The sequence below is a fragment of the Pongo abelii genome, chromosome 7 (assembly GCF_028885655.2).
Source record: "Pongo abelii isolate AG06213 chromosome 7, NHGRI_mPonAbe1-v2.0_pri, whole genome shotgun sequence".
Lineage (NCBI taxonomy): Eukaryota > Metazoa > Chordata > Mammalia > Primates > Hominidae > Pongo > Pongo abelii.
The window spans coordinates 90,177,062-90,202,614 of NC_071992.2; the positions used below are offsets into that span (position 1 = coordinate 90,177,062).

At 33.7% G+C, this 25,553-nt stretch overlaps 1 protein-coding gene across 2 annotated transcripts in view; it reads left to right on the forward strand.

Moving 5' to 3' along the window:
* CRISPLD1 (cysteine rich secretory protein LCCL domain containing 1) overlaps positions 1-25,553 on the forward strand; it is a 50,136-nt gene that overhangs the window by 21,494 nt on the left and 3,089 nt on the right. The window contains exons 3-14 of one of the 2 annotated variants that reach the window (XM_002819187.5): positions 6,185-6,303; positions 6,642-6,774; positions 7,742-7,857; positions 8,570-8,670; positions 10,323-10,463; positions 10,639-10,699; positions 10,805-10,871; positions 11,078-11,208; positions 13,623-13,666; positions 13,760-13,832; positions 19,264-19,339; positions 23,123-23,253. In XM_002819187.5, the coding sequence (XP_002819233.1) occupies positions 6,185-6,303; positions 6,642-6,774; positions 7,742-7,857; positions 8,570-8,670; positions 10,323-10,463; positions 10,639-10,699; positions 10,805-10,871; positions 11,078-11,208; positions 13,623-13,666; positions 13,760-13,832; positions 19,264-19,339; positions 23,123-23,253 (1,193 nt within the window). Of the gene's footprint in view, positions 1-6,184; positions 6,304-6,641; positions 6,775-7,741; positions 7,858-8,569; positions 8,671-10,322; positions 10,464-10,638; positions 10,700-10,804; positions 10,872-11,077; positions 11,209-13,622; positions 13,667-13,759; positions 13,833-19,263; positions 19,340-23,122; positions 23,254-25,553 lie in introns of those variants that run through there. The other variant, XM_009243887.4, reaches the window with a different exon arrangement.

A 25,553-nucleotide genomic window follows, 5' to 3' on the forward strand; every position in this document is an offset into this window, starting at 1 on the left:
TTCTAGTGTGCCCATCATCCAAATAGTGAACGTTGTACCCAATTACCAGTAGGTGATTTTTCATTCCTTATCCTTCCCATATTCCTCCATTTTGGAGTCCCCAGTGCCTATTATTTTCCTCTGTATGTCCATGCATGTGCCCACTGTTTAACTCCCACTTATAAATGAGAACATGCAGTATTTGACTTTTTGTGTCAGAGCTAATGCATATTTAAAAGTCCATATTTTGAATTATATCATGGGCCACTATTTGTCATCTAATTAGACTACTTAACGGTATAATAGTCCAATTAGGAATTCTTTTTGGCATTTATCTTGGAAGTCCATTAAGGCTACATCAGTTTTGCAAAAAGTTGTACAACAAATTAAATCATTTCTATATTATCTATACTATATAAAATTTTTAGGTAATTAATTACAATTGTTGCTATTTTCCAGTTTTTTTGAGAAAGGTTTATGTTATCTATTTAAGACATTTTTCTCAGCATGTCTTTAAAAGTCTCATTGTAGCTTCATCCAGTTTGGTGAAAGTTTCTACAGTGGCCGAAAATCTTTCAATCCTATTTCTTTATATAGGGACTAGCATTTAACAATTAAGAAGTGATGTAAGAGTTTCTAGTTAATAATTATTTCTGTGTAGTGGTTAGAGGTGTTAAGCTATCCATGCTGGTCAACTTTTTATTAAAATTTCATTATTTACTAATTTGTTTTATTTATTGAGGAATCTAAAGAATTCTGTAAAATAAACTACTTAACAAATTCAATGTCATCCTGGTCTCTGTGGTAGACTAATTACAACTTACCAAACAACTTTGTGGATAAATGAAGGCCCATCACCTCCACCCCACCACTAATCTTTGGGGGTAATTTATATGTGAAAGTCTGATTACACAAATTTGCATCAAGCATATAATCTCATAAAACTTTATATCCTTTAATGTAATCCAAAACAATGCTAATTAATGGAGAACATATTTAACATTAGATCTTCTTTGTGAAATTAATGTTTGATATTCATTTGAAAAATAATAACACCTTCCATTTTAGTTTTTCATTAACATTCTTGAAACCTCAATTATCAGAAAATATACTCTTCAGAAAAATTCTTAGTTATTAATTATTGGTCTTCAACTCTTGTTTAACGTAGTACCATAATAATTTTGAAGTTATAAAGAGTAAACAACCCCCAGGAAATGAATTTTCATATTATGTAAATCTGGAAAGAGCTGTTAATTTACTATGGTCAAGAAGATATATTTGAAAATCCTTAAATCTTTTTAAGAGAAAAAAACTCTGTGTCAAAGAGAATGAAAAAGTTGTATCACAATTACTGTTTTTGCATAATATACAGTGATACAACCTACTGGTAAGCAATACTGCTAGCCTAAATTACATTATTGAATGATTTCCAGCTGTCATTGACTCTTATTCGAGCAACATAGCAGGTGTTCCAGTGGGAGCTCATTCATGTTTCACAAAGGATAGCAAATTTTTATATATCTAGATAGCTACATAATTTCTCATTTCTATGATATTTTAGTACTAAAATTACTATGTATTTGTAGGTTTACCAGTTTTCAGTTTTTGTTTGTTTGTTTGTTTTTTGAGACTGAGTCCCTTTCTGTCACCCAGGCTGGAGTGCAATGGCACGATCTTGGGATTACAGACGTGAACCACCGACTTTTTTTTTTTTTTTTTTAATGAGACAAGTTCTTACATTGTGGTCCAGGCTAGAGTGCAGTAGTATGATCATAGCTCTCATAGCTCACTGAAGCCTCAAAGTCCCTTGATCCTTACAACTTAGCCTCCCAACTTGTTGGGAGTACAGGCACGTGACACCGCACCAGCTAAATTTTTCATTTTTTATTTTTTGTAAAGACAGGTCTCCATATATTGCCCAGGCTGGTCTGTAACTCCTGGCCTCAAGTGATCCTACCACCTTCACCTCCCGCAAAGTGCTGGGAATATGGGCATGAGCCACTATACTTGGCCTGGTTTAATTTTGAAAGTTCTCTGTCAAAGTTTAAAATTTCTCATACACACACTTGAGATGAGAAAGCCTTCATGCTGAACTAGTTTAAAAATATCATTGGAGACAAAGAATGTCAATAGTATTCTAAATATTTCTTTAAGTAATAAAACTTCATTGAAGACTTAACTATGCTCTAAGAAGGAACAACTTTCAGATGTAGTTGGGAAATAGAGTTGCTTTCATTTTTGCACACCTCAAGTATATAGAAATGGGTACCCAAGTACTCATTTTATAGAGAAGTGGCCATTGTAGTGTGGTTTGTCTTTAAATTAGTGCTGGGTGAATAGTTCAGAGGAAGAAAAAAAGAAGCTCTTTGGCCCATCTTGATTTAATTTGTAAACCTGTTTTTAAATAGAAATGTGTAGGGACTAACCTACACTTAATGGGGTGGGTATAACTTATTGGCAGTTTTAAAACGTGAAATATGTTGTAGCTTTAACAAATATGTACCATGCTTATTGTTAAGTCATGACAGAATTTCTTTCAGTAAGTTTTTAAGACTTGATTTGTATTATTGAACTTGACCTAAACAGGTATGCTTTATTCAATTCTATGAATAGATAATTACTTTTAGTCACTAATATTAGTATTGATAAAGAACTAAATTTTAGTTGCATGCCCCTCTGCTTCAGCACTTATATTAAAATAATGTATGCCATTATTTTAGCAATATTATAGTTTATTCAGTATGCTTTTCCCACTATTTTTAATGGATTAAATAAAATCGTAAGTCATACCTTAAATACAGCTTATGCATTGTATATATTCAACATTGAATTTTAGTCCTCAAAGTGATCGGAGTTACCTTCTATTTCAGCTAACAAATTTACAAATAAGAAAAAATTAGCTTGAAGTATTTGAATAATATGTTTTATGTTTTATTCCGATTTCTATACAACAGAAATAAAAGCAAACTTGAAACACTGAAATACACTGTAGTATATTAAACTAGTTAGGAACTAGTTGTATATCTTTTCTAAAAAGGATCCATTTTCAATTTTGTAGGGAAAACTGACACCTAAGATTGTAGAATCATGTGTGAAACAAGAGTAAATTGAACTTGAGTAGCAGCCATAAGGATTATTCTAAGAGCTCAGCTGGATGGTCCTCACTTGAGGTGTCTCATGATTGCCCTGACTTGAGTTGCTGTCATCTGAGGGCTCGCAAACTCACAGGTCACATGCCTCGGCTGGAAAAACTCACATCTCTGGCGCTCTTTACATATTTTCTTTCCAGCTACCTATTCATGGTAACTGGACTCCTAATCCATTGGCTTAGGTCTATCATGATGTGTCTTAACAGGAAAAAAAAAAAAGAAGAAGCTTTCTTTCCTAACCTAGCTACCGAAGTCTCCCAGCCTCTTTCTGTTTATTAGAAGTGAGTCACTATTTAGCTCAAATTCAAGGGAAGAGGGGGGAATTCAACTCCACCTTTGGTGGAAAGGGTATTTTAAAACCATCACAATTGTTTCAAAGCAATTATTTTTAGCCTTCCAGGAACTGTTTCTATTTTTCCTCTGTTTTCTGGCTACTCTTTGAATATGAGATTGATATATTAAAAAAAAAAAACCCTACAGATAAGTGTAGTTATGTCCTGTGTATAACTGGAGTACTGTGCAAGAATCTGATTTCCTGGATTGCAGACAATAATTTGTCCCTTAAGGACAACCTATGTCTTTAGGGACTCCATCTGGAAACCTGCTTGCTTTTGAGAGACGATTACTTCTCCAACTTTCTAGATACAAAAGGAAATCAACATTTTGCCCATTTTCTGGGACTTCAGCCAAATTCAGTGTTTCTTACTTAATTCTTCTTTGGACAAATAGAGACCACAACTTGAATTATACTTTTGTATAATAAACATTATATGTAATTATAAAATTAGGTCAAAGTTAAATGGTAAAGTTAATTAATAATATGCCTGTAATTGGCAAATAGAGTGTTTACCTGATAATACTTGTTTATAGCATTTGTTTCTGATGTCCATGTCTTAAAACCATTCATCTTGAGTATTTGACACTAATTGAAAGTAAAATTAAAACTTTTATGAAAAGCAGCAACTCTTGCTGCTCTTATATTTTTAGTCGCTTATACACTATTTTTGTATTTTTGCTAGAAAATTAAGATACACTAATGATGATAATAAACTTATTCTAATTTTGTATAAATTTTCTTTTGTGATTTGATCCATATTTCAGAGCCACAATGGAATGGGGAGGAATATTCACCAATGAAAAATTATATGAATGAATTAGGAATCTTCTTCTCCTCAAACATACATTTCTTTTTCCATGCCTCCTTGTCCCTAGGGTGTTTTCCTTTTGGCGTATTGACGTGATTAGATTTCCTGTATCCCTTAAAAATCAAAGCAAGTGAACAAATTCTCCCTAGACTCTGGCATCTCATCTATAGCTCCTGCCACATTTCTCTTTCTCTCTAAAGTATTGAGAAAGTAACTCACATTTGTTTTCTGTACTTTTTCTTTCTCTTCACTTATTAATGCTCTGTGTTCTGATTTCTTCACCCATCATTGATCTGAAGTTACTTTTCGTCATGAATTAGTACTTAGGAAATCTTGGTTTTCTGTGTCATTCACACTTGTTACCCATTCTCTACTCCCAATATCTTCTCTCTCTCATTGCTTTATAATTTCATATTAATTAGTTTTTCTGTAACCTCTTTTATCCTGTCTTGCCTGGCTTCTTTTGTTATCTTGTTAGGGTTTTTTCCCTTTAGATTTTGACAACCCCAGAATTTTCTTTTTTATTCCTCTTCTTATTCTATATAATATTCCCGAATAAATTTATCTCTGGGTGAATAACTTCAAGATTCATATCTTCAGAGCACGTTTTTCCTCTGGACCCCCAGTCATGTAGTTCTGCTCTCTACTTGGCATATGTGCCCTCATATATCACCATTGAAATATGCATGGAAATACCTAGACACACACTTGTATTACAACCATCTATTTCTTTTTCCCTATTTCCTTTCTTCCAATTTGGTAGTATCATCGGTCTTCACCTTTTCTTTCCCTTACCACCTACTCCAGCCATTTATCAAGTTCTAAGAGTTTAAATTTCTGAACATCATTTCACTGTCTACTCTTTTCAGCTTCATCGCTGTCACTTGGGTTGTGTCCTCAGGTTTCATTCCCAGATTTGTTTTCCCGTCTTCATAACATGCCCGGAGTCTGTAATTGTAGTGCTAAGATTGAGCCCAGGTCCACATAACTCGGTGTTTTTACCAGCACACATACTATATTGCATATTTTTCAAATTAATAAGTTGAATATTAAACCCAGAACTTGCAAAATTATTTCAGTAATCATTTCACTAAAATAACTTAATCAGTGATTTAAATTATTTCTTTTTAAATTATTTTAAAAGAATGAATTTGTCATCATTTAATTTTAATTTTATGTCTACATATATTTTATGAGAATCAGATTTGTTACTCATTCATGTATTTAACAAGCATTTATTAATCACCTTGTCCAGATGATAGACACTAGAAAATAGACCAAAGATACCAGCAGCACTGTCCCATTCAATTTACAGTCTCATGAAAGAGATAGATATGTAAGCAAATACTAATATTACAATGTAATAAGTGCTAAACAGAGGAATATAACAAAGCCTTAAGAGTCCCAAAGGGATAGCTTACATCTAAGAGAATTGATACGATGTCACAGAAAAAGTATTTTATAAAGTTGGATTGTGAAGGAAGAAAGAGTAGGGACTTGTCTGACAAATAACTGGGAGAAGGATGCTTAGGGAGAGGAAACAATGTCAGCAAGAGCAAGGACTTGTATGCTTAATGATAGGGAAGAGTGGGACCCCGGACCTTGGACTTTATGTATATGGGGATTTGTTTTATGTGTTTATACAGAGGAATCACTTCAGCATATTCGTGTTCACTTAAGTAATTCTAAACACGTATGGGGCAATTTGGAGGGTTAAGAGATAGAGACAGGGAGATTGATTTGGAGGCCAGTGCAAAAATTTAGATGACTTTTGAGTCTGATGAGAATCCAGACTATGATGTTGACTTTGTAAAGAAAGAAAGAAGAAAATGTAAGAACTGCTCAATGCTATGTTCTGAAGAAGTGTCCAAATGCTACATGTGCACATTTTGCTTTTGTTTTAAACTGTAGACATGGGATGTAGAGCTGGAAAGATCTGCAGAATCCTGGGCTGAAAGTTGCTTGTGGGAACATGGACCTGCAAGCTTGCTTCCATCAATTGGACAGAATTTGGGAGCACACTGGGGAAGGTATCTTAAAGCACAACTTTTTCTTTCTGAAAACATAAGTGTTTAAAATGAAATCCTTATTAATTCATCAGTACAGTTTTTCAAAGACTTGGTGCCTGAAAGAAAAGTAATCATGAAACAAGTAACAAAAAATAAATGCCACACGAGAACAATCAGCAGTTTTTTAGACTTTAATGTAAATCAACAACTTATTAGTAATGTAATGGGCATAAATATTTAAGTTTAATAATTTACGCCAAAGTGTCTTTCTACCAAATTATACCAATGTATTTTGCAATATTTAGTTTTGTATTTTCTCCAACTTTGTTTACCCTCTGTGACTATTTTCTTTCTAATAGATATAGGCCCCCGACGTTTCATGTACAATCGTGGTATGATGAAGTGAAAGACTTTAGCTACCCATATGAACATGAATGCAACCCATATTGTCCATTCAGGTGTTCTGGCCCTGTATGTACACATTATACACAGGTATGTTTGGGGGGTATTATACTTAATTCCCCCAAATTGAGTTAATGTAACTATGAAGGAAATTAGGCTAGTGAACTTGTCTGTCTTACATCATTTAATATGGTTATTAAAAAAATTTATATGGATATTGATTATGTTGAATTGGCTTACAAAGTTCTATAAACAATGAAAATAATTATCACACAAAAAAGTCCAAACATCTTCTTAAAAAGACATTATTTCAGTGATTTTGCATATCAAACATTTTTAATATAGTCCCAGTAATATGGGGAGAAATATACCATCTTCAATGTCAAAGTTTTATCTCAAGGAATAAAAATATAGTTTTATTTACCAATGACATTCAATATTTACATGTGCAGCATATATATATATTTATATTTCGTGTTCACAATTGGTATGTTCTAAACTTCCAAATCAAACAACTAAAGGCAGATTGATAAAGCTCACTGCTGATCAGACTTATTATCAGTGAATATAAAGCAGATTAATTGTTCTGTATGCTTTTGCATGTGATAAGATTGACCAGCGTCAAACTACCTGATAACCAGTGACATGATGAAAAGATCATGTTGTATAAGAAATCTGAACATGTAAATTTTTGCTCCAGTATTTGCTGTTTAGGATGTGATTTTCTGCTCCTTTGTCAGAAAAGTTTCTTTATAGAAATGTTAATATGACATTAGGTTTGTGAGGATGTAACTTTTGAATTATTTACTAAATTTGCATTTGAAAATGCTTGCATTTTATAACCAGACACAGTTATTTTTCTGTAGCTCTCTTTTTAAAATTGAATTAGGTATTACTCAAAGTCTCAGGAAAAAGACCCTTTTTGATTTGATCTCAGTTCATTTTGAATGATAAACGTTGGCTTCTCACATTCAAATTTTATGCATTTTTCTCTCAGAAGTGTTGTCCTATTTCATTTCAGCCTGCTTTTTCTGAGCCTTTCATTTTTCTAATATAGGTTGTGTGGGCAACTAGTAACAGAATCGGTTGTGCCATTAATTTGTGTCATAACATGAACATCTGGGGGCAGATATGGCCCAAAGCTGTCTACCTGGTGTGCAATTACTCCCCAAAGTGAGTAGACAAAACACTACATTCAGATGTACATTTTTCTTAACAAAATGAAAATACGTTTATGTTCCTGATTGTTCCCCATTTTCAGTGTGTATCACTGAATGAAGTGTGTTATTTTAATTCTGTTTATTTACTATGGCAACAATTATAGTTGCCTAATGCATAAAATAAATGCATAAAGGGGGATATGAAATATGAGAGTATAATCTTTGTGAATATGGGAACCATATTTTTATGTCTTCGGTTTTACTCACTATACTATCCATAAGTATTGAATAATTGTTATTTATTAGAGATTAACAACTATACATTAATTGAGAAATGTATTTTCATCTGTGTAAAGACCATTTAAGGGATTACGTTAACAATGTGACACAATCATATTTAGGGTCAAATTCAAGTTTAATAATGTGTTTTTATTAAAGTAAATGGAATATAGTGAATATTCCATGGCAGAGTTTGGCTTTCTGCAAAAGTTTGATTTTGTAATTTTTAACAATATGTGTTATAAATTACTTTGGAAATTTTCAAAATGAGGCAGTAATTTATATTTAAACCTAGTAACCAGAAGGGCTCTGTAATAAATTATATGAATGTCTTAAATCTATACGCCAAAATAATTACTTAGAATGTTCATATATAGTGATGTTTCACAATATTTTATAAATTATGTGTTAGACTACTTTTTAATAGAGCGTATCATCTCTTAAAGGGGAAACTGGTGGGGCCATGCCCCTTACAAACATGGGCGGCCCTGTTCTGCTTGCCCACCTAGTTTTGGAGGGGGCTGTAGAGAAAATCTGTGCTACAAAGGTAAGCGCTATTGTGTTGTAGTATTCATGTTGATTTATATTTTAATCCAGCTCCTGCATTACTTATGTTTAAAAAAGCCAGAAGTGCACTTAATGATTACACGAAAAGTATCTAGAACTCTATTTCAAATATTTTGGAGAAATCTTTTACAAATATTTATATTACTAATAAGTTTGTTATATGAAATTTTTAAAGTTCCATGGTTATTTCAGGTAACTATTTCTGATTCTACTTTGAAATTACCCCAGAATGACAAGTATATTTATATTCTTAAAAAGAGTCATTTTGATGTATGGTTGACTAGAGTTATTTCCATAACTGTCATCTTTTTTTAAAGGATTTAGCAATTTAACACAATTTATCTTTAGCACTTTAAACATTTTTAACAAAACACCCCTTTGTGTATCTTATTGAACCATGCTCAATGAATTATATTGATTTTTCACTTCTCACTGCACACTATTCAATTTGTCATGCTAAAATAATAAGAAAAATATAATAGTAGTATAAAACTACTATAAAAGTAGTACTGTCAAATGCATTTGATGTCTTAAAAAGTAAATATGGTGTCCTGTTTATAGCACATAGAGATAAACTGTTATGACAAAGCTTTGTGAAAAGTCATGCACTTGTGCATTCAAGTGAACATTTTTTACTGCCTTGTACTTTTTTCTTGATGACTAAAGGAGGAATAATGTAGACGAAGTATATTAGGAAATATTTGAACAATTGCAGCCCTTTTTTAGTGCTCATAATGACACGTCTCTTTTTTTCCCTTAATGACGCATTAACTAAAGTGAGTAGACAAGAAGTGCCCATATATGTCCCTCTGTTGTATAAGCCATTTTAAAATTCCTGGAAGCGTTTGCAGCATTTTTTCCTTGTGTGGGTGTTTTTCATATTCTCTGTGTCCAAACCTCCAACCTACCTGCCTCTTCCCCGGTGACCATTATCTTTTACTTAAAGCTGACTTTCTTGTGACTTCATACTTTTTTTTTGGCTTCTGAGTTCTTGGGCATGCATCAAAATAATATGCCTCTCCAAAATGTGCCATTGTCAAACCTTTGATAAAGGCCAGTCTGGAAATAAACATTAAATTTAAAGTTTGAAATTGCTCTCCATACTCAAGTTTAAATTTCTGCACATTGAATTTTCTTCTAAAGGAAAAAAACTTTCTATGGACATGGATTTTGTCATAGATAATAAGGGCATGTAAATCCTTCTTTAGGCCACATTTCCATTTGGGAGAAGTCTAAATGTGATCCTCCTGAAAATATTAAGAATATGATTTTAATTGAAAACAAATTTGATTTTGCTAAGCCATGACCTTATTAGATCACTGTGTAGATTTCATGGTGTCATTATGAAAATCAAACAATGATATGTTGAAATATAAGCAAAGTTTAGAAGTGGCCTCATTGAATATTAGTCGAACATTAACATAAATGAATCAAGGACTTAAAGGCTTATGTGTGTTCATTTATTCCACTGCAGTACCTAAGATCACCACCTTAAGCCAAAACCTGTGCAGAAAAACAGTTGATTTTTCTAGTTCTAAATGTTAAATAGGAGTATCAAAGTATATTATTATTTGATAATTCATGCACATGTCAAATAGGGTTAATATTTCCTAAATCTGCTTTCTCTAACAGAAGGGTCAGACAGGTATCATCCTCCTCGAGAAGAGGAAACAAATGAAATAGAACGACAGCAGTCACAAGTCCATGACACCCATGTCCAGACAAGATCAGATGATAGTAGCAGAAATGAAGTCATAAGCACACAGCAAATGTGTAAGACCTCTATATTACTTATTAAAATTTTCAAAGTACGTAAATGGTATATCCATCAAGATTTTATTAATTAGAACATTTTTAGAATGGAAAAAATTTTGTCGTTAGGCTATATATAATGAACTACAACTGCTTTTATATTATTTAAGTTATTTAGGTGTTTTTTTCTTTGTAGCCCAAATTGTTTCTTGTGAAGTAAGATTAAGAGATCAGTGCAAAGGAACAACCTGCAATAGGTAATATTTTTTATTACTTTGAAAACTAATTGAATATAATAAATATTTTTATTTTGTGCTAACATTCAGAGAAACTAAATTTTGTGCCCAATTACTTTTATTTAGGTACGAATGTCCTGCTGGCTGTTTGGATAGTAAAGCTAAAGTTATTGGCAGTGTACATTATGAAATGGTAAGTGTTATAAATGTAATTATTTGAGGATAGAGTCATTCCATGTAATATTTGATTTTTATTGTGCAAAATAACATCTTACATAAGTATAGATATTTTGCCCGGAAATGTTTATTTAATTGAAAGTCATGTAAGTGGTAAATAGTTGGGACTTATGCAGAACTCTAATATTTTTAACATCTTTTTATCTCCTCCTTTTTTCCAAGCAATCCAGCATCTGTAGAGCTGCAATGCATTATGGTATAATAGACAATGATGGTGGCTGGGTAGATATCACTAGACAAGGAAGAAAGCATTATTTCATCAAGTCCAATAGAAATGGTATTCAGACAATTGGGTAAGTACCCAAATAATCTTTTGGACCAGATAATTTTAAATTGTAACAGTGAGCTAACACATTTTTTTTTTTTAGAGCAAAGCATAGAATAATTTAAGAAGAAAGAATTTGATTATTTTCAAGGTTCATTTTAGCTTGTACTTTTCTTAGACAAAAAGAAGATAAAGCATTTAAGGTCAAAGTTGAACTCTTTTGCTTTTAATGGGCATGCTAAAACTCCAAATTTTTGAGTTTCATTAAAAATGTATAAATTTACAGTTAATTTCCAATGTAAAGCAATACATTTTTTAGCTTGACAGAAAATACCCTGAGAAGGGTAAGTAATTTGCATATTCTTCCTGTCCTATTTAGGGAAAATGGCTTATTTCATGCAACAGTAACTTTGTTGATAAGATAAATTACATTAGAGAAAAGAGCATTTTGAAAAGTTCTGTAAATATGTATTATGCTATGTCATCTTTCTTTTGTCCATTTAAAAGTATCCCAATATAAAAGCATTTAATTTTATTAATGTTTCTCCTATTAGGTGTACCAAATACCTTATTCCAAAACACTGTGTATTTTTACATGTACCGTATAGAAAGTAGAAAAATGGGGGCTTTTGGAATACCTCTTTAGTGTCTTTTTTTTTCCCTCTAAGTAAAACAGTAAACATTACTGAAGTTCATACAGAACTCCTTTTCTTAGGAAATTTGACATTGTCTCTTTTGTTACAATACAGTTGCATGAAACTTCACAGTGGGGTTAAGTTAGAATTAATAACTATAAAAAACTATTAGGAACTCTCAAAAATTTGTGGAATGATCTCCTATACAGTCTTTTTTTTATTGTTGTTTTTCATTTGTTAGTTTTGTTTTTTGTTTTTTGTCACCCAGACTGGAGTGCAGTGGCGTGATCTCAGGTCACTGCAACCTCCACCTCCCGGGCTCAAGCGATTCTCCTGCTTCAGCCTCCCAAGTAGCTGGAATTACAGGTGTGTGCCACCATGCCCAGCTAATTTTTGTATTTTTAGTAGAGACGAGGTTTCACCATGTTGGCCAGGCTGGTCTTGAACTCTTGACCTCAGGTGATCCACCCGCCTCGGCCTCACAAAGTGCTGGGGTTACAGGTGTGAGCCACCAAATCTGGCTTATACAGTCTTATTAAAAGGCTTGAAGGGTGGTTTTTAGCTGTTAGTGATAACTCTTTTTAGCCAAAAAAAAATTTTTTTTTAAGACAGTCTCACAAGTTCAACTTTTCCTGCCTCAGCCTCCCAAGTAGCTGGGACTACAGGCACGTGCCACCATGTCCAACTAATTTTTCTTATTTTTAGTAGAGATGGGGTTTCACCAGGTTGGCGAGGCTGGTCTCAAACTCCTGACCTCAAGTGATCCACCAGCCTCAGCCTCCCATAGTGCCAGGATTACAGGCGTGAGCCACCACACTTGGCCTGAAGTTCTATAGAAATATTCATTAATTAACCTATTCACTTGGAAAACATTTATTACTTTCAATAAATAATAAATATTAGTTATTAGCTTTAGTAAGCCAAGCGGTGGGTGTTCCATTAAAGGACATTTATCCTGTTATTTACTTTTTTTCCTCTTAATTTTTAGTTATCTCTATTATAGAAATTCTCTTGAAACTTGAAGGCTATATTTAATAGATTGTATATTTTATGCCTCAAAGAATGTTATTTCTTTTGGACACATTATAGATGATGAATATTAAATACTGAATTTGAAGCTGATGGAAATAAAGAATTGTTGAAATTTTATACCTTCAGTTCTGAGCTAATGTATTCAGAGAGTGTACCATGTTAAAGTACCATCACAAATAAGCCTTACCTTTTGCAATAGATGTTATATAAACCTATTAAAATTTTGATGTATAATTGTGTGCCTAATCTTATATTTCAGCTTTTTAATAATGCATGTGATGAGGAGAAGTTTATTCATTTTACTGTATAATTTTGCTAGATACTAGGGGGAACAAAAAGGAATAATGGACGCTCCCTTAGGTACTTATTATTTTGTAGTCTTTTCACAACATTGTCTTGTATTTCCTGTTGTGAAAGACTAAATAGTTTGGTCCCATGGAGGCAGGAAATTAGTATTTGAGGGTTTTAATTTTGATAGGAATCAAATATATATATATATATTTATATATATATAGCTCTATGCTATTATCTAGATGTTTTTGAGATTAATAATGAAAAGAGATAACCTTAAGAATGGTGTTGATTTGGTTAATACTTGATGGTAATATGGATTTAGCATAAAGCTAATGATATATTCTTATATTGCTACTTGTCTATTTTAGTAAGTGTTAAAAAAGAAAATTAAGTTTTCATAGACTTGAAAGATACCAGAAATGATGCTGCTGCTGCTGCTGCCTATATGAAAATAATTAACATTTCTGTATTTTACCTTCAGCAAATATCAGTCTGCTAATTCCTTCACAGTCTCTAAAGTGACAGGTTAGCACATTCTTCATCTTATTTTCTTAGTACTGTGTAGTATGTTATTGCTTTCAAAGGATTCACTCATTGTTTTGTGTTTTAATTCTTCAGTTCAGGCTGTGACTTGTGAAACAACTGTGGAACAGCTCTGTCCATTTCATAAGCCTGCTTCACATTGCCCAAGGTAAACCAGTGTACACATAGGGGGCTTTGGCCCTGTGATAACTGTTTTTGCCTGAAATTCTGATGTCTCTGGGATTCAAAAGTTGTATAATCTTGAACTGCTAAGCAGGAGGGAGCAATGAAACATCATAAACTACATGCACTCCAGGCAGGCCTAGTGTACTTTCTCAAAATGCAAAAGTATTCTCTGCTATTTCATAATGTCAGGGTTTATGCATGTAATCTGTATGTTCATCTGTGATACAAAGAGTGCTTTATTAGTCTGCTGTGGCTGCTGTAACAAAATAGCATAGACTGGGTGGTGTAAACAACAGAAATTTATTTCTCACAGTTCTGGAGGTTGAGAAATTCAAGATCAAGGTGCTGGCTGATTCAGTTCCTGATGAGGGCTCTCTTCCTGGTCTACAGATGGCCACCTTCTCTGTGTCCTCACATGGTGGAGGGAGAAAGAGAGCTCACTCTCTTACATCCCTTCTTATAAGGACACTAATCCTATTGGATGAAGGCCCCCCCCTTATGACCTCATTTACCATTAATTACCTTCATAAAGGCCCTGTCTCCAAGTTAGTCGAATTGGGGATTGAGACTTCAACATATGAACTTTGAAGGGACAAAATCATTCAGTTCATAACAATTTCTTACAGCAGAAACTAAAGTGGCATAACTCATATTTTAACATCATTATCCAGTTTAAATTAGATCAATCTGATTGCATTTGGTAAGTTAAAAGGCCCATCTTTGCCTTTCTTTTATTTTTGTTTTTTTATATTCTCTTTTTACAAGATTATAATGGAATTTATATACTATAAAATAATGAAAAAAGCTTTATTTATCTTGGCCAAGCTAAGATGAAAACTGTTAGAAGTATTATGGTTTAATCCATAATCAGTAGATAGGAAAAAAAAAGTATGTCTCCATATATCCAGTCTTAGTTCTATACACACTATTTCCATTAATGCAAATATCCACACTACTTCTAAAAACTAGTAATGAGATTTAAAGATATAGTTGTAATTTGACAAAACATTTTAGTCTAAAAATTTAAGGAGCTTAATTTTTATGGAAAAGTTTATCTACTTTGGAAAAACATCATTACTTACCCTTTTAAAATGAAAGCAATGTTTCACTTAAAGAATGGGACTGGCTGTTCACAAGGTACATAACGGAATCTTTATAACAGAAGACTGTGATCTTCATATAACAGAGTACTTCATTTTCTGTCAGTTTCTAAGTTACAGATGTGATATAAATAATAAATGTCCTCACATACAAATAGCCTGTTTCCTTTCAAATCATTTGTCTCTACTAATGCAAGACTGCTGTTGTAATATTTTTGGTCAGCTAACTTGGTGCATGCTAATTGAGAATTTTAACATTCTTTAGCTTGTGCATTTGCTGAAATCAGCAGATTACCAAGTATGTAGGATAATTTGAGGAGCTCTTACTGGGTGAAGTGCATCATATACTTTTTACCATTTGACCACCAATTAATTATATGCTGAATATTTTTGTGATAAAAATACAATCTCCTGTTACTAGAGCTTGACTATTTATCCTCTTATAAGGCTCACATATTTGATTAAATCATTGTTTGCTCTGTAGTCTTAGTCAATTTTGTAGAAATATTTTTTTCAGATTTCTCAAGACCCCTACACTTACAGATTGCAGTTTTATAGAAAAAAGTAAAGAGGTATTGCTAGGTGAAGCTGGTAAATTTTAGCATCATAATATGTGAAAAAAACCCAGGAACTTTAGAATTTAAATTTATAAATATGTATTAAATACCTACTAAGTACGAATATTATGCCTAGCCTCATGTCAGCCATGTGACTAGGTTTATGAGGACCAAATAATAAGGATAGTCTCTGTAGAGCATTCTAACATAAAGGCTCTCACTAGTAGATGCTCAATAAAGGGCAATTTTGTAACAAAACAAACTATATCAATATTATTGCAAAAGGGATAAATCAAGTAAAGCATTAATAAACAAGCTCCCTATTTCTTGGCTTGTTTCAGAAAGCAAAACATCGAAATAAGGAAAATGATGTAAATTTTTAAAATTTAATTTTAGCCTTTACTGTTACCAATATAATAAATCCATAGAAATGACAATTTATGCATAATATTGACCTTAAGCAGTCTGAAAAGCTTCTCCCTTTTTTTTTTTATTTCCGTGAAACAAAATTGTCATTTGTTTTTCCTGTATAAAATTTGTAATAGTTTTGGCCAGGCGTGGTGGCTCACGCCTGTAATCCCAGCACTTTGGGAGGCTGAGGTGGGTGGATCACGAAGTCAGGAGATCGAGACCATCCTGGCTAACACGATGAAACCCCATCTCTACTAAAAATACAAAAAAAAAAAAATTAGCCGGGCGTGGTGGCGGGTGCCTGTAGTCCCAGCTACTCCAGAGGCTGAGACAGGAGAATGGCATGAACCCGGGAGGCCAAGCTTGCAGTGAGCTGAGATCGCGCCACTGCACTCCAGCCTGGGCGAAAGAGCGAGACTCCGTCTCAGAAAAAAAAAAAAAAGAAAAAAAATTGTAATAGTTTCATAAATTGGGTTATAATGATATTTATATGACAGGTTATAACTTTTAGGGAACCATGTAGTTGGTATATTTCTTTTAGAATTTCATATCACTTAAGTAGGCTGAGGCATAGTCTATTCTGGATAAAAAATGACAATAAATAAATTAATGAAATTAGCTCAAGAAGACCTTGAAGAAACAAGATTCCTGCAAGTCATGTCCTTGAAAATTTCCATGTCTGGTAGAACAATTCAAAATAAACTATCCAACTATTATTTAGTAGCCGTTTGATTACTATGTAGTAATTATTACTTAGTGTCTTATAAAAATTATAAGAAATGTTATCCAGTTTTACATATATCTATAAACAATTAGATCTTTAAAATTTATTGAATGCTCAAGATGTAAAAGTAGATATTAAAGTATGTCAGCATTTTCATTCAAAGTTTACCAGCAAATTGTAGGTAAAAAAAAAAAAAAAAGTTTACTAGACCAGTACCTGCCTTCTTAGTAGTATGTAACAAGCTGTTAAAAACAGATTGGAATACAAACAAGCAAAAACTTCCCCCAATCTTTGTTTTACCTGAACTCATCTAAGTAGAAACTAACTCAACTTGGACTACTGACTTTGGCATTCCGCAAACCAACAGCTGAATATGGGCAAGATAAAGTTTGCAGAGCATGCAGAGCAAGTGATTTTACAACCATAAGGATGACGGTGAATGCCTAGCAGTTCTCAAATACAGTAAGATCAGTTTCCAGTCAAAGGGGACACCCTTCTTCCTGCAGAAACCCCAGACAGCATCTTTTACAACAATCAACCCTTTAATTCAAAGTTATAGAAACTCAGATGGATTTATTATATTTAAATGGTTCTGGTTTCCATGGTATGTGAAGTATATACACTCTAGAGTATACAGTGTTATATAAATTTTAGAAATAAAAACTGTAACTATTTCTTAGAAGCTATGTTAAGGAAGATCTGCTTCAATTGGCAAGGGTAGTTTCAACTGAAGTATATTTAGAATACTTTTAGGAAAATTGTTGATGCTATCATCCACTAATGATTATCATGTAGTTATGTTGACAGTCTCATTTACTACTTAAAATTGTGTTTTTTCCAGTTTTAGTTTGTGTTTCCTTTTAGTGATGGGTGTGTGTGTGTGTGAATGCAGACAAGCCACTTGATTAAAAGTAAAGTGCCATTTGACAGTTTCTTGAACTTTGGGAGTAGATTTTTTAAAATATCATGTGATTGATTAAATATTGATAATTGGATCCTATGTTTAAATAAAAAGCTTTTGGTCATATTGTATTAGAGCCTGAACAACCAAAAAAGTGTTTGGAAATGTCTTTGAAGTGAGCTAAGCCAACCGGATATCAGTAAGGCAGTAGGATTTCTGGAGGAAGAGCATTCCACGCAGAGAGGAAGATAAATGCAAAGGCTCTAAGACAGAAGCCTATTGTGTGTGTTTGAGGAATAACCATTAGGCCCGTGCGACTGAAGCAGGGAGAGAAAGTGGGAAAGGAGTAAGATATAAAGTTGGAAAGGCAGTGAGGATAGAAGATGCAGGGCTTATTGACCTTCCTGAGGCTCTTGTCATTTACTCTGAATGTGATGGAAGCCACTGGAATATTTGGAGCAGAGGAATTATGTGTTTGGACTTGTACATTTGTTGTTGTTGTTTTGTTTTGTTTTGAGATGGAGTCTTGCTGTGTTGCCCAGGCTGGAGTGCAGTGGCATGATCTCAGCTCACTGCAACCTCCGCCTCCCAGGTTCCAACAATTCTCCTGCGTCAGCCTCCCGAGTAGTGGGATTACAGGCACCCAGGACCATGCCCGGCTAATTTTTGTATTTTTAGTAGAGACGGGGTTTCACCATGTTGGCCAGGCTGGTCACAAACTCCTGACCTCAGGCGATCCACCCACCTTGGCCTCCCAGAGTGCTGGGATTACAGGCATGAGCCACCGCGCCTGGCTGGACTTGTACGTTTTAATATAAGTATGGAAAACAGATTGGAGAGGGCCAAATTGGAAACAGGGAGACCATAGAAGAAGCATAGAAGAGCCTATTGCAGTAAGTTAGACAGTAGATGATAGAGCCCAGAGTTACCATGATTGAGGTGCTTGGGGATTCTCTGATCTTGGATATGTTTTCATGTATAGCCAATAGAAATTGCTGATGGGTTGAATGTAAGGTGTGAGATTAAGGGAGGGATTGAGGATAGAAAGGTTTCTGGCCTGAGCACTTGGAATCATGGAGGTGCCATTTATTGCAATGGGAAGCCTACGGAAAGAACAGATTTGGGAACTAGAGAAGGAGATTAGGAATTTGGTTTCATACATGGTAAGCTTGAGATGTTTATTATAGCTAAGTGGAGATGTTGAATAAGCAGTAGGATATTCAAGTTTGGAATTAAGAGATGTCCCAACTGGAAATGTAAATTTGGAAATCAGCCATTTAAAGATGATAATTAAAACCATGAAATTGGATGAGATTCCAAAGATGTAAATATAAAGAAGAGAAACTATGAGATGTATGAGGCAGACAATGATTCAGATTTTCCAAGTTATTGGTTTACTAAATTCTACAGATACATTGCGTACCAACTTCTCAGATACATTGAGATGCTTTCTGATGTTTCTTTTGGCTTCAAATCCCCACATTAGAAAGCTTCCTAACTAATTTTTTTAAATCACATTTATGCCAAAAGATAGAAATAGATAAACAGAAGCAATTGTGTCTACTGCTTGGGCTTGTACAATTGACCTATTTCAGGAGAAAAAATGAGTAGAGTTTAGAATGTTGAGCTTACTTTGTGTATGCATATCTGTGGTTTTACTAATAAGAAAGACTTAAGTAACCAGCTTACTTAATATATATATAATATATTATTTTTTTCAGAGTATACTGTCCTCGTAACTGTATGCAAGCAAATCCACATTATGCTCGTGTAATTGGAACTCGAGTTTATTCTGATGTAAGTATCCTAATTTATACAGCTCTCAACATTCATGTATATATAAAAATGTATAGACACATTTAAATGTATATATGTACATTTATATACAGAGCAAATGAACAGACTTTGTTAATATGCATTCTCAGAAGAGTTAAACATCCATATCACTGAAAAATTAATATCCATATGTACGATATGAGGGTATAATTATTTGACAAAATTTTTCTTCACATTCTCCCCGCATGTTTTATATAAGACACATAATGAAATAGTCTATAGTTATTGTTGGGAAGGAAAATGTGTTTTGTTTTTCTTTTGATTCTTTAGTATTTGAAGTCTGAACTGGATAATTAAGAATTTGTCAAAAGTTGAAACAATATCTTCACTGCCAAACGGCATTTAAAACGTAGCATAGAATCATAGAGATGCTACATTAAAATATGTGCAAAAGAGAACTAGTTGAGGGGATGTTGTAAGAGATGACTTTAGTGGGGTTGGACAAGGAATATGAGCTGTGATGGCTCAGGCTGGAGTGCAGTGGCATGATCATATCTCAGTTTAACCTCAAACTCGGGCTCAAGTGATCATCTTGCCTCAGCCTCCCAAGTAACTAGAAGAACAAATACATGACACCATGCCTGGCTCTTTTTCTGTTGTTGTAGAGATGGGGTCTCACTGTGTTACCCAGGCTGGTGTGGCCTCAAGCAGTCCTCCTTCCTTGGCCTTCCAAGGTTCCAGGCCTGTTAAGTGCTTGTTGAGCCAGGTTTTTAGTGTCGGTTGGTAAAGAGGATCAGGGAATGTGTTCTAGTGGGATAAGTGACATTTACAGAGTAACGGAGTTAAGAGTCAATGAGCTGCACATCAGTCTAGCAGATAGCTTTGTCTGTAAGCTGCTGAAAATTGGAACGAAAAGGGGCTTCAACCAAGTTAGTCTGAGATAGAGAGGAATCCAGCTCACATCAGTGTGCAGACAAAGTCTGAAAGTGCATGCTGATGAGTTTACGTTTTATGAGGCAAACACTTAGAAACCATTACAGATTTCTAAGGCAGAGAGTTACAAATGCAAATTTAAGAAATGTCTTATGCTCATATTCAATAGAATATTAAGGGAATTTGATCATGTAAAGAGGCCTGAATATGTACATTACCACCTATTTCTCTTGGTGAGCTTACTTACCAAGATTTTTTTCCGTTCAGCTTTACCTTTGCAATTATTCTCCAATTCTGAGTCTCTCTCAAGCTCCAGATTTGCACTAGTCTTACGTGCCACTGAAATGTCCTGCTGGTATCTTGAATGTACTAGTCTTCACATTTGTGCTTATATTCTTGCCTCTGTTGAAATACAGTATTTTTGAACATTTTATGTCAAAACTGTGGTCATTCTTCAAAACCTAAATTATTGCCACTTTCTCTGTGAGGTTGCGTTGCTGGACCTTCCAACCCAGGTATGAAGTTGCCCTTATTTCAACCCCTGTAACTTCATTTTTTCCTTTTGGCACTTAGCCTGTTGTATTGGGTATTGTGATTATTACCCTACCTCTTTTATTAGTTTGTAAGTTTCTCAAGGGCAGCAGCTGGGTTATTCATTCATCATTTTTTGATCATTAATTTGATGTCTGCCAAGCTGTGAACAAGACAGGCATGTCCTGCCTGAACAGAGCTTAGAGCACATAGTTACGTCAGATATTAACCAAGTACCATGCACATAAATATTTGTTGAAACAAGTAGATTAATAAATATATGGGAATATGCATATCTGAACTCAACAGAGATTTCCAAAGAAATCCTACTTTTCAGATTTTCCCTTTAAGCAGGAGAACTTTTAATTTTAGTCATGTCTAGTGAAAGTCTTTCAAAATATCCTGTATATTTCTATATCTTTAAAGTCATCTATTTGCTAGAGTTAAGGTTTTGTTAGAACTCATATCTTGAGATCATTTTATCTTTCTACCCTCAGTGAAATGGGTGCATAATATGTGTCTTACATAGGTCCTTTGAAGAGTAAGTTGGAAATATAAAGATTACTGTCAAATGGCAAGTACGAAATCAGAGATACAATCGTTAATAGCCAGTCTTCCTGGCCCTACAAAATACATTATCTCTCCAAATAAAGGATGGAAATGTGAGAATCAATCAGCCAGACTCCCTCCCTCCTTCCCTCCCTCCTTCCTTTCTCTTTCTTTCCTTCCATTTATAGAGCTAGACCTTGTACATTCTGTTGCTTTGAACTTTTATTTATAGTTTATTATATATTTCTGCATTCATTAAAAAAATTCTATTTTTACAGATAATTCTTTTCATCATATATTAGTTTTTAAAAAGTCTGAGTATGAAAAGAAAATGTCTTCTGACCTTTGAACTCAAATAGGGATGCCTGCTGAATGCATAATTGCAGGCAATACAATAGTCTCAAAACATATTAAATACTTGGACTTAGTAAGTGTTATATCTAAGCACTTTTGTTGCCTTGGGAAAAATGCTGATTAATATCCTTTTAACAGAACGAATACTGAAATGTGCACGGAATTATTTTTAATTCCATCCATTAGGAACCATATTGGATGCAAATATAATTCAATGGGACTTTAAGTGTTGAAGAAAATGCCTTTGAGTAAGGATGCAGGTTTTAGATACATGGTATTTTGCGATACAGCAAAAGCATGGAAAGGATTAAACAGCTTGGCATTCAGACTCTGATCTAATAAATACTGACTGATGCTCTAGAGTTCACAGCACAGTAATAAAGCAAGGTCATGTAAGATATACATGCTTATTTTAAAAAGCATATTAAATCACTCACATGTGCATAGAGATAAGAAAAGAACACACCAATGGGATCAGAAAAGACCCATGGGCATTTGACATGGATTGCTTTATACTGAAACAGTTCAAATATTGTCTTTGGTTGGATTTCCTTGGATTGTACTTAGTTGTTGACAAATTTTGGTAAAACATTTGGACTAAAGCAAATGTTAAAATCTTGAGAAGATTTTAATGGACCAAAAGAAGTGATCTGACTTTTAGAATTCAGTAGTTTTAAAAATTCAAAAGTATTGGACCTGAAACAATAATTTTCTTCTCCATAGAAATCCCATTCAATTCAGATTATATGACTAGTACAATGTAATCATAGGACTTTCCTGGTATTTCATGTCAGACCATTCAAACTGAGTTGACAGGCATTACAAATCTAGGTAGAAGCTATGATGATTCTTCATTTTTTTCTTTTTAGGGTTATTCTTTTAGGCAAAGTTTCTCTGTGTAGATTATATTATTTACTAAGAAAAAACCTACCCCATTTCTTGTATTTGGGAAGAGGGGCCATAGTTATATGCAGAACTATGGTGGAGTTTGTATTAGGCAAAAGTGAACATACATGAGGGATGAATAATCTAACCTATGAACATTTGGTCAGAGTGAGCCCAGTATAGAACAAAGGCTAAAATTTAAGAATGACAAATAGGACCTAGAAGAGATAAAAGAAGCTAATTTGCTTTTTATTGCTTTGATACTCTAAAGCCTACTGTTTGGACAGAACAGGTGTTTGCTAGATTAGATTAGGGAGGGGTCTTACCATTGCAGTCACCTTTAAGGTTGCCCTTCAGACTTGCTCCAAATTGGCTTTGACTTTGTGACGTTTCAAACACTCTTTTATGCACAAAACCTCATCCTGTAGCTGCTCACTGGCTATCCATGACATCAGGATGTCAGCGACTTCAGTCTATTAATAATAGAAGAATAGGCTGGACAAGTCCAGGAGGAATTTCCAGTAATGGCAGTTTGTTTCTTGACCTTCTCAGCTGTCCAGTATCTGCAGAGCAGCAGTACATGCTGGAGTGGTTCGAAATCACGGTGGTTATGTTGATGTAATGCCTGTGGACAAAAGAAAGACCTACATTGCTTCTTTTCAGAATGGAATCTTCTCAGAAAGGTAAAAACAAACATATGTATGTATACTTTTAAATATCATCTATCACTGTATTCATGATTGCTTTACAGTTGACCCACTTTAATATTTTTAATTTTTTTCAAAGTTAAGTGGCAGAGCCAGTGTGTTCCTTTGCACACTTGTGTACCAGTCAGCCTTCCAGGGATGGGAGAAGCTGTAGTACAAGCTGTAGTACCAGAGGTGCCTGTCTCCTGCAGGCTTATAAAAATCAACATGAAAATCGGATTAGAAGTCAGAACTACTCTTTTGTTAATTGATCTTATAATTAGGAACTTTCTTTCATCCTCTTTTGGATTTTCTAGATTAGTTTTTATATTTAATTCTTTCTAGGTGAGCAAGGCACAGAATATTTCTCTAATCCAGTTATCTGACAAAGTATTTGACAAAAACAATGTCTGATTTTCCCTAGAACCAAATTCTCTTATTGTTTTGAAGTTGGACGCCTAGTGTGATATAAATGAACTCTTTCAGGTCATTTTTCATCTTATTTAACCCACCCACTAGTGTCATATATTTTGGTAATTTGAGAAAATTCATGTAACTCACTCTATCAGGTATCAATAAATATTAAAATAAATGAAGCAATGGTGATTTTTAAAATCATTATTACTTATAAAAGTAATATTAAAAGTCCTATTTATTTGTATATAGAAAAATCCCTAACTTTTAGATGTTTCCTGGGTTCTTCAAAATTGCCAATGGAGAGCACACACATGTACACCAAAGGATATGTGTCATACAGGGTATCTAGATTACCTTCAACATAACCATCTGGGTGTCATCCTCACAAAAATACAAATCTGCATTATCTGTTTTCATATTAGACTATATCAAGAGGTAAGTGTTGAGAAAGTGACATCTCTACAACCTGCTCATGGCCTTCTTAAGCAGAATAATATATAAAATGGATCTTTGAGTTATAAAATTGGATATGCAATTTTATAAGCTAAACTGAGTGATATGGTTTTATTTATGCCTCATAATTCTTAGATTTATTTTAAAACTATAAAATGATAGGTGATATCCTAATAAAACAGTATAATAATTATTTTTGAGTACCTACTATGAATATTCCAGATGTTAGATGCTCCTGAGCACTCTTAAGTATGTTAGCTCAGCTTCGACAGCCCGGAAATGTCAGGCCTATACCCGGAGATATATATATGTGTATGTGTGTGTGTGTGTGTGTCTGTGTATATATGTATGAGTGTGTGTATGTATGTGTGTATATGTATATGTGTGTGACTGTATATATGTGTGAGTGTGCATATGTGTATGTGTATGTATATATGTGTGTTTCTGTGTATATATGTGAATGTGTATATATACACATATATAGATACATATATATACTTCTATATACACATATGCATACATATATATACACATATACATATATATATGTTAACTGAGACTCTGAGGGGTTAAATGATGTGCCCAAGTTCATATAACTTGTAAATCTCAAAGCTCAGATTCAGTCTGTAGGCTGAGAGATATGTGTTATTCCAGTATTTAACTGTGTACAAAAAGGAAACACACCAAACACATTCACTTCCTAAGGCACTCAGTCAGTTTGTTTCTCATAAGTAAAATGGCTTTGGATTGGTCATCTACTTGCATGAAAAACCTGGCATGCATGCATGCACATGTGTGTATATGTTGTGTGTGCGCACTTGTGATACCCTTATTTTTGCTCACTCAAATTCTCTCCCTTTTTTCTTGTATGAATAAATATATAAAAGATATTTTACTTTGTCTCTTTCTTAGCATTTATTTTATTGATCTCCAAAAGTCTTTTGTAATTATTAAGAAAATAAAACTTTATGTAAAAGCTTCAAAAGCTTACAGTTGATTTGAATAAATAATGATTAATGGTACTACCAGTCTGTTTTAACTTTTAGACATTTAAACAAAACATACCTTGATTTATGTTGCTAAATAAATATAAACAATTTAATAAAGAGTAAAATTTATGAGTCTGCATTACTTTTAACTTCTATTTAAAAGTACTTTCAAAATGAGATTGAATGTTGTGTGTGTGTGTGTATTTTTTCATTTCAGTGAAGATATTCTTAGGTCTTTCAGATTTGACCATTAAGTATCCTTACTTTTTCCTTGAAATTATAGATGTTAAGAGTATTAATCTGTATGATAGCAATGTAATTTAAATTTTGTCAGACTTGGGCAATGATAATAAGCTAGTGCTCTAGATTATTGCCTAAGTATCAGCTATCTTTTTAGCTTGTAACCATGCATATCAGTTGTAAATCTGAGTCTCAGTA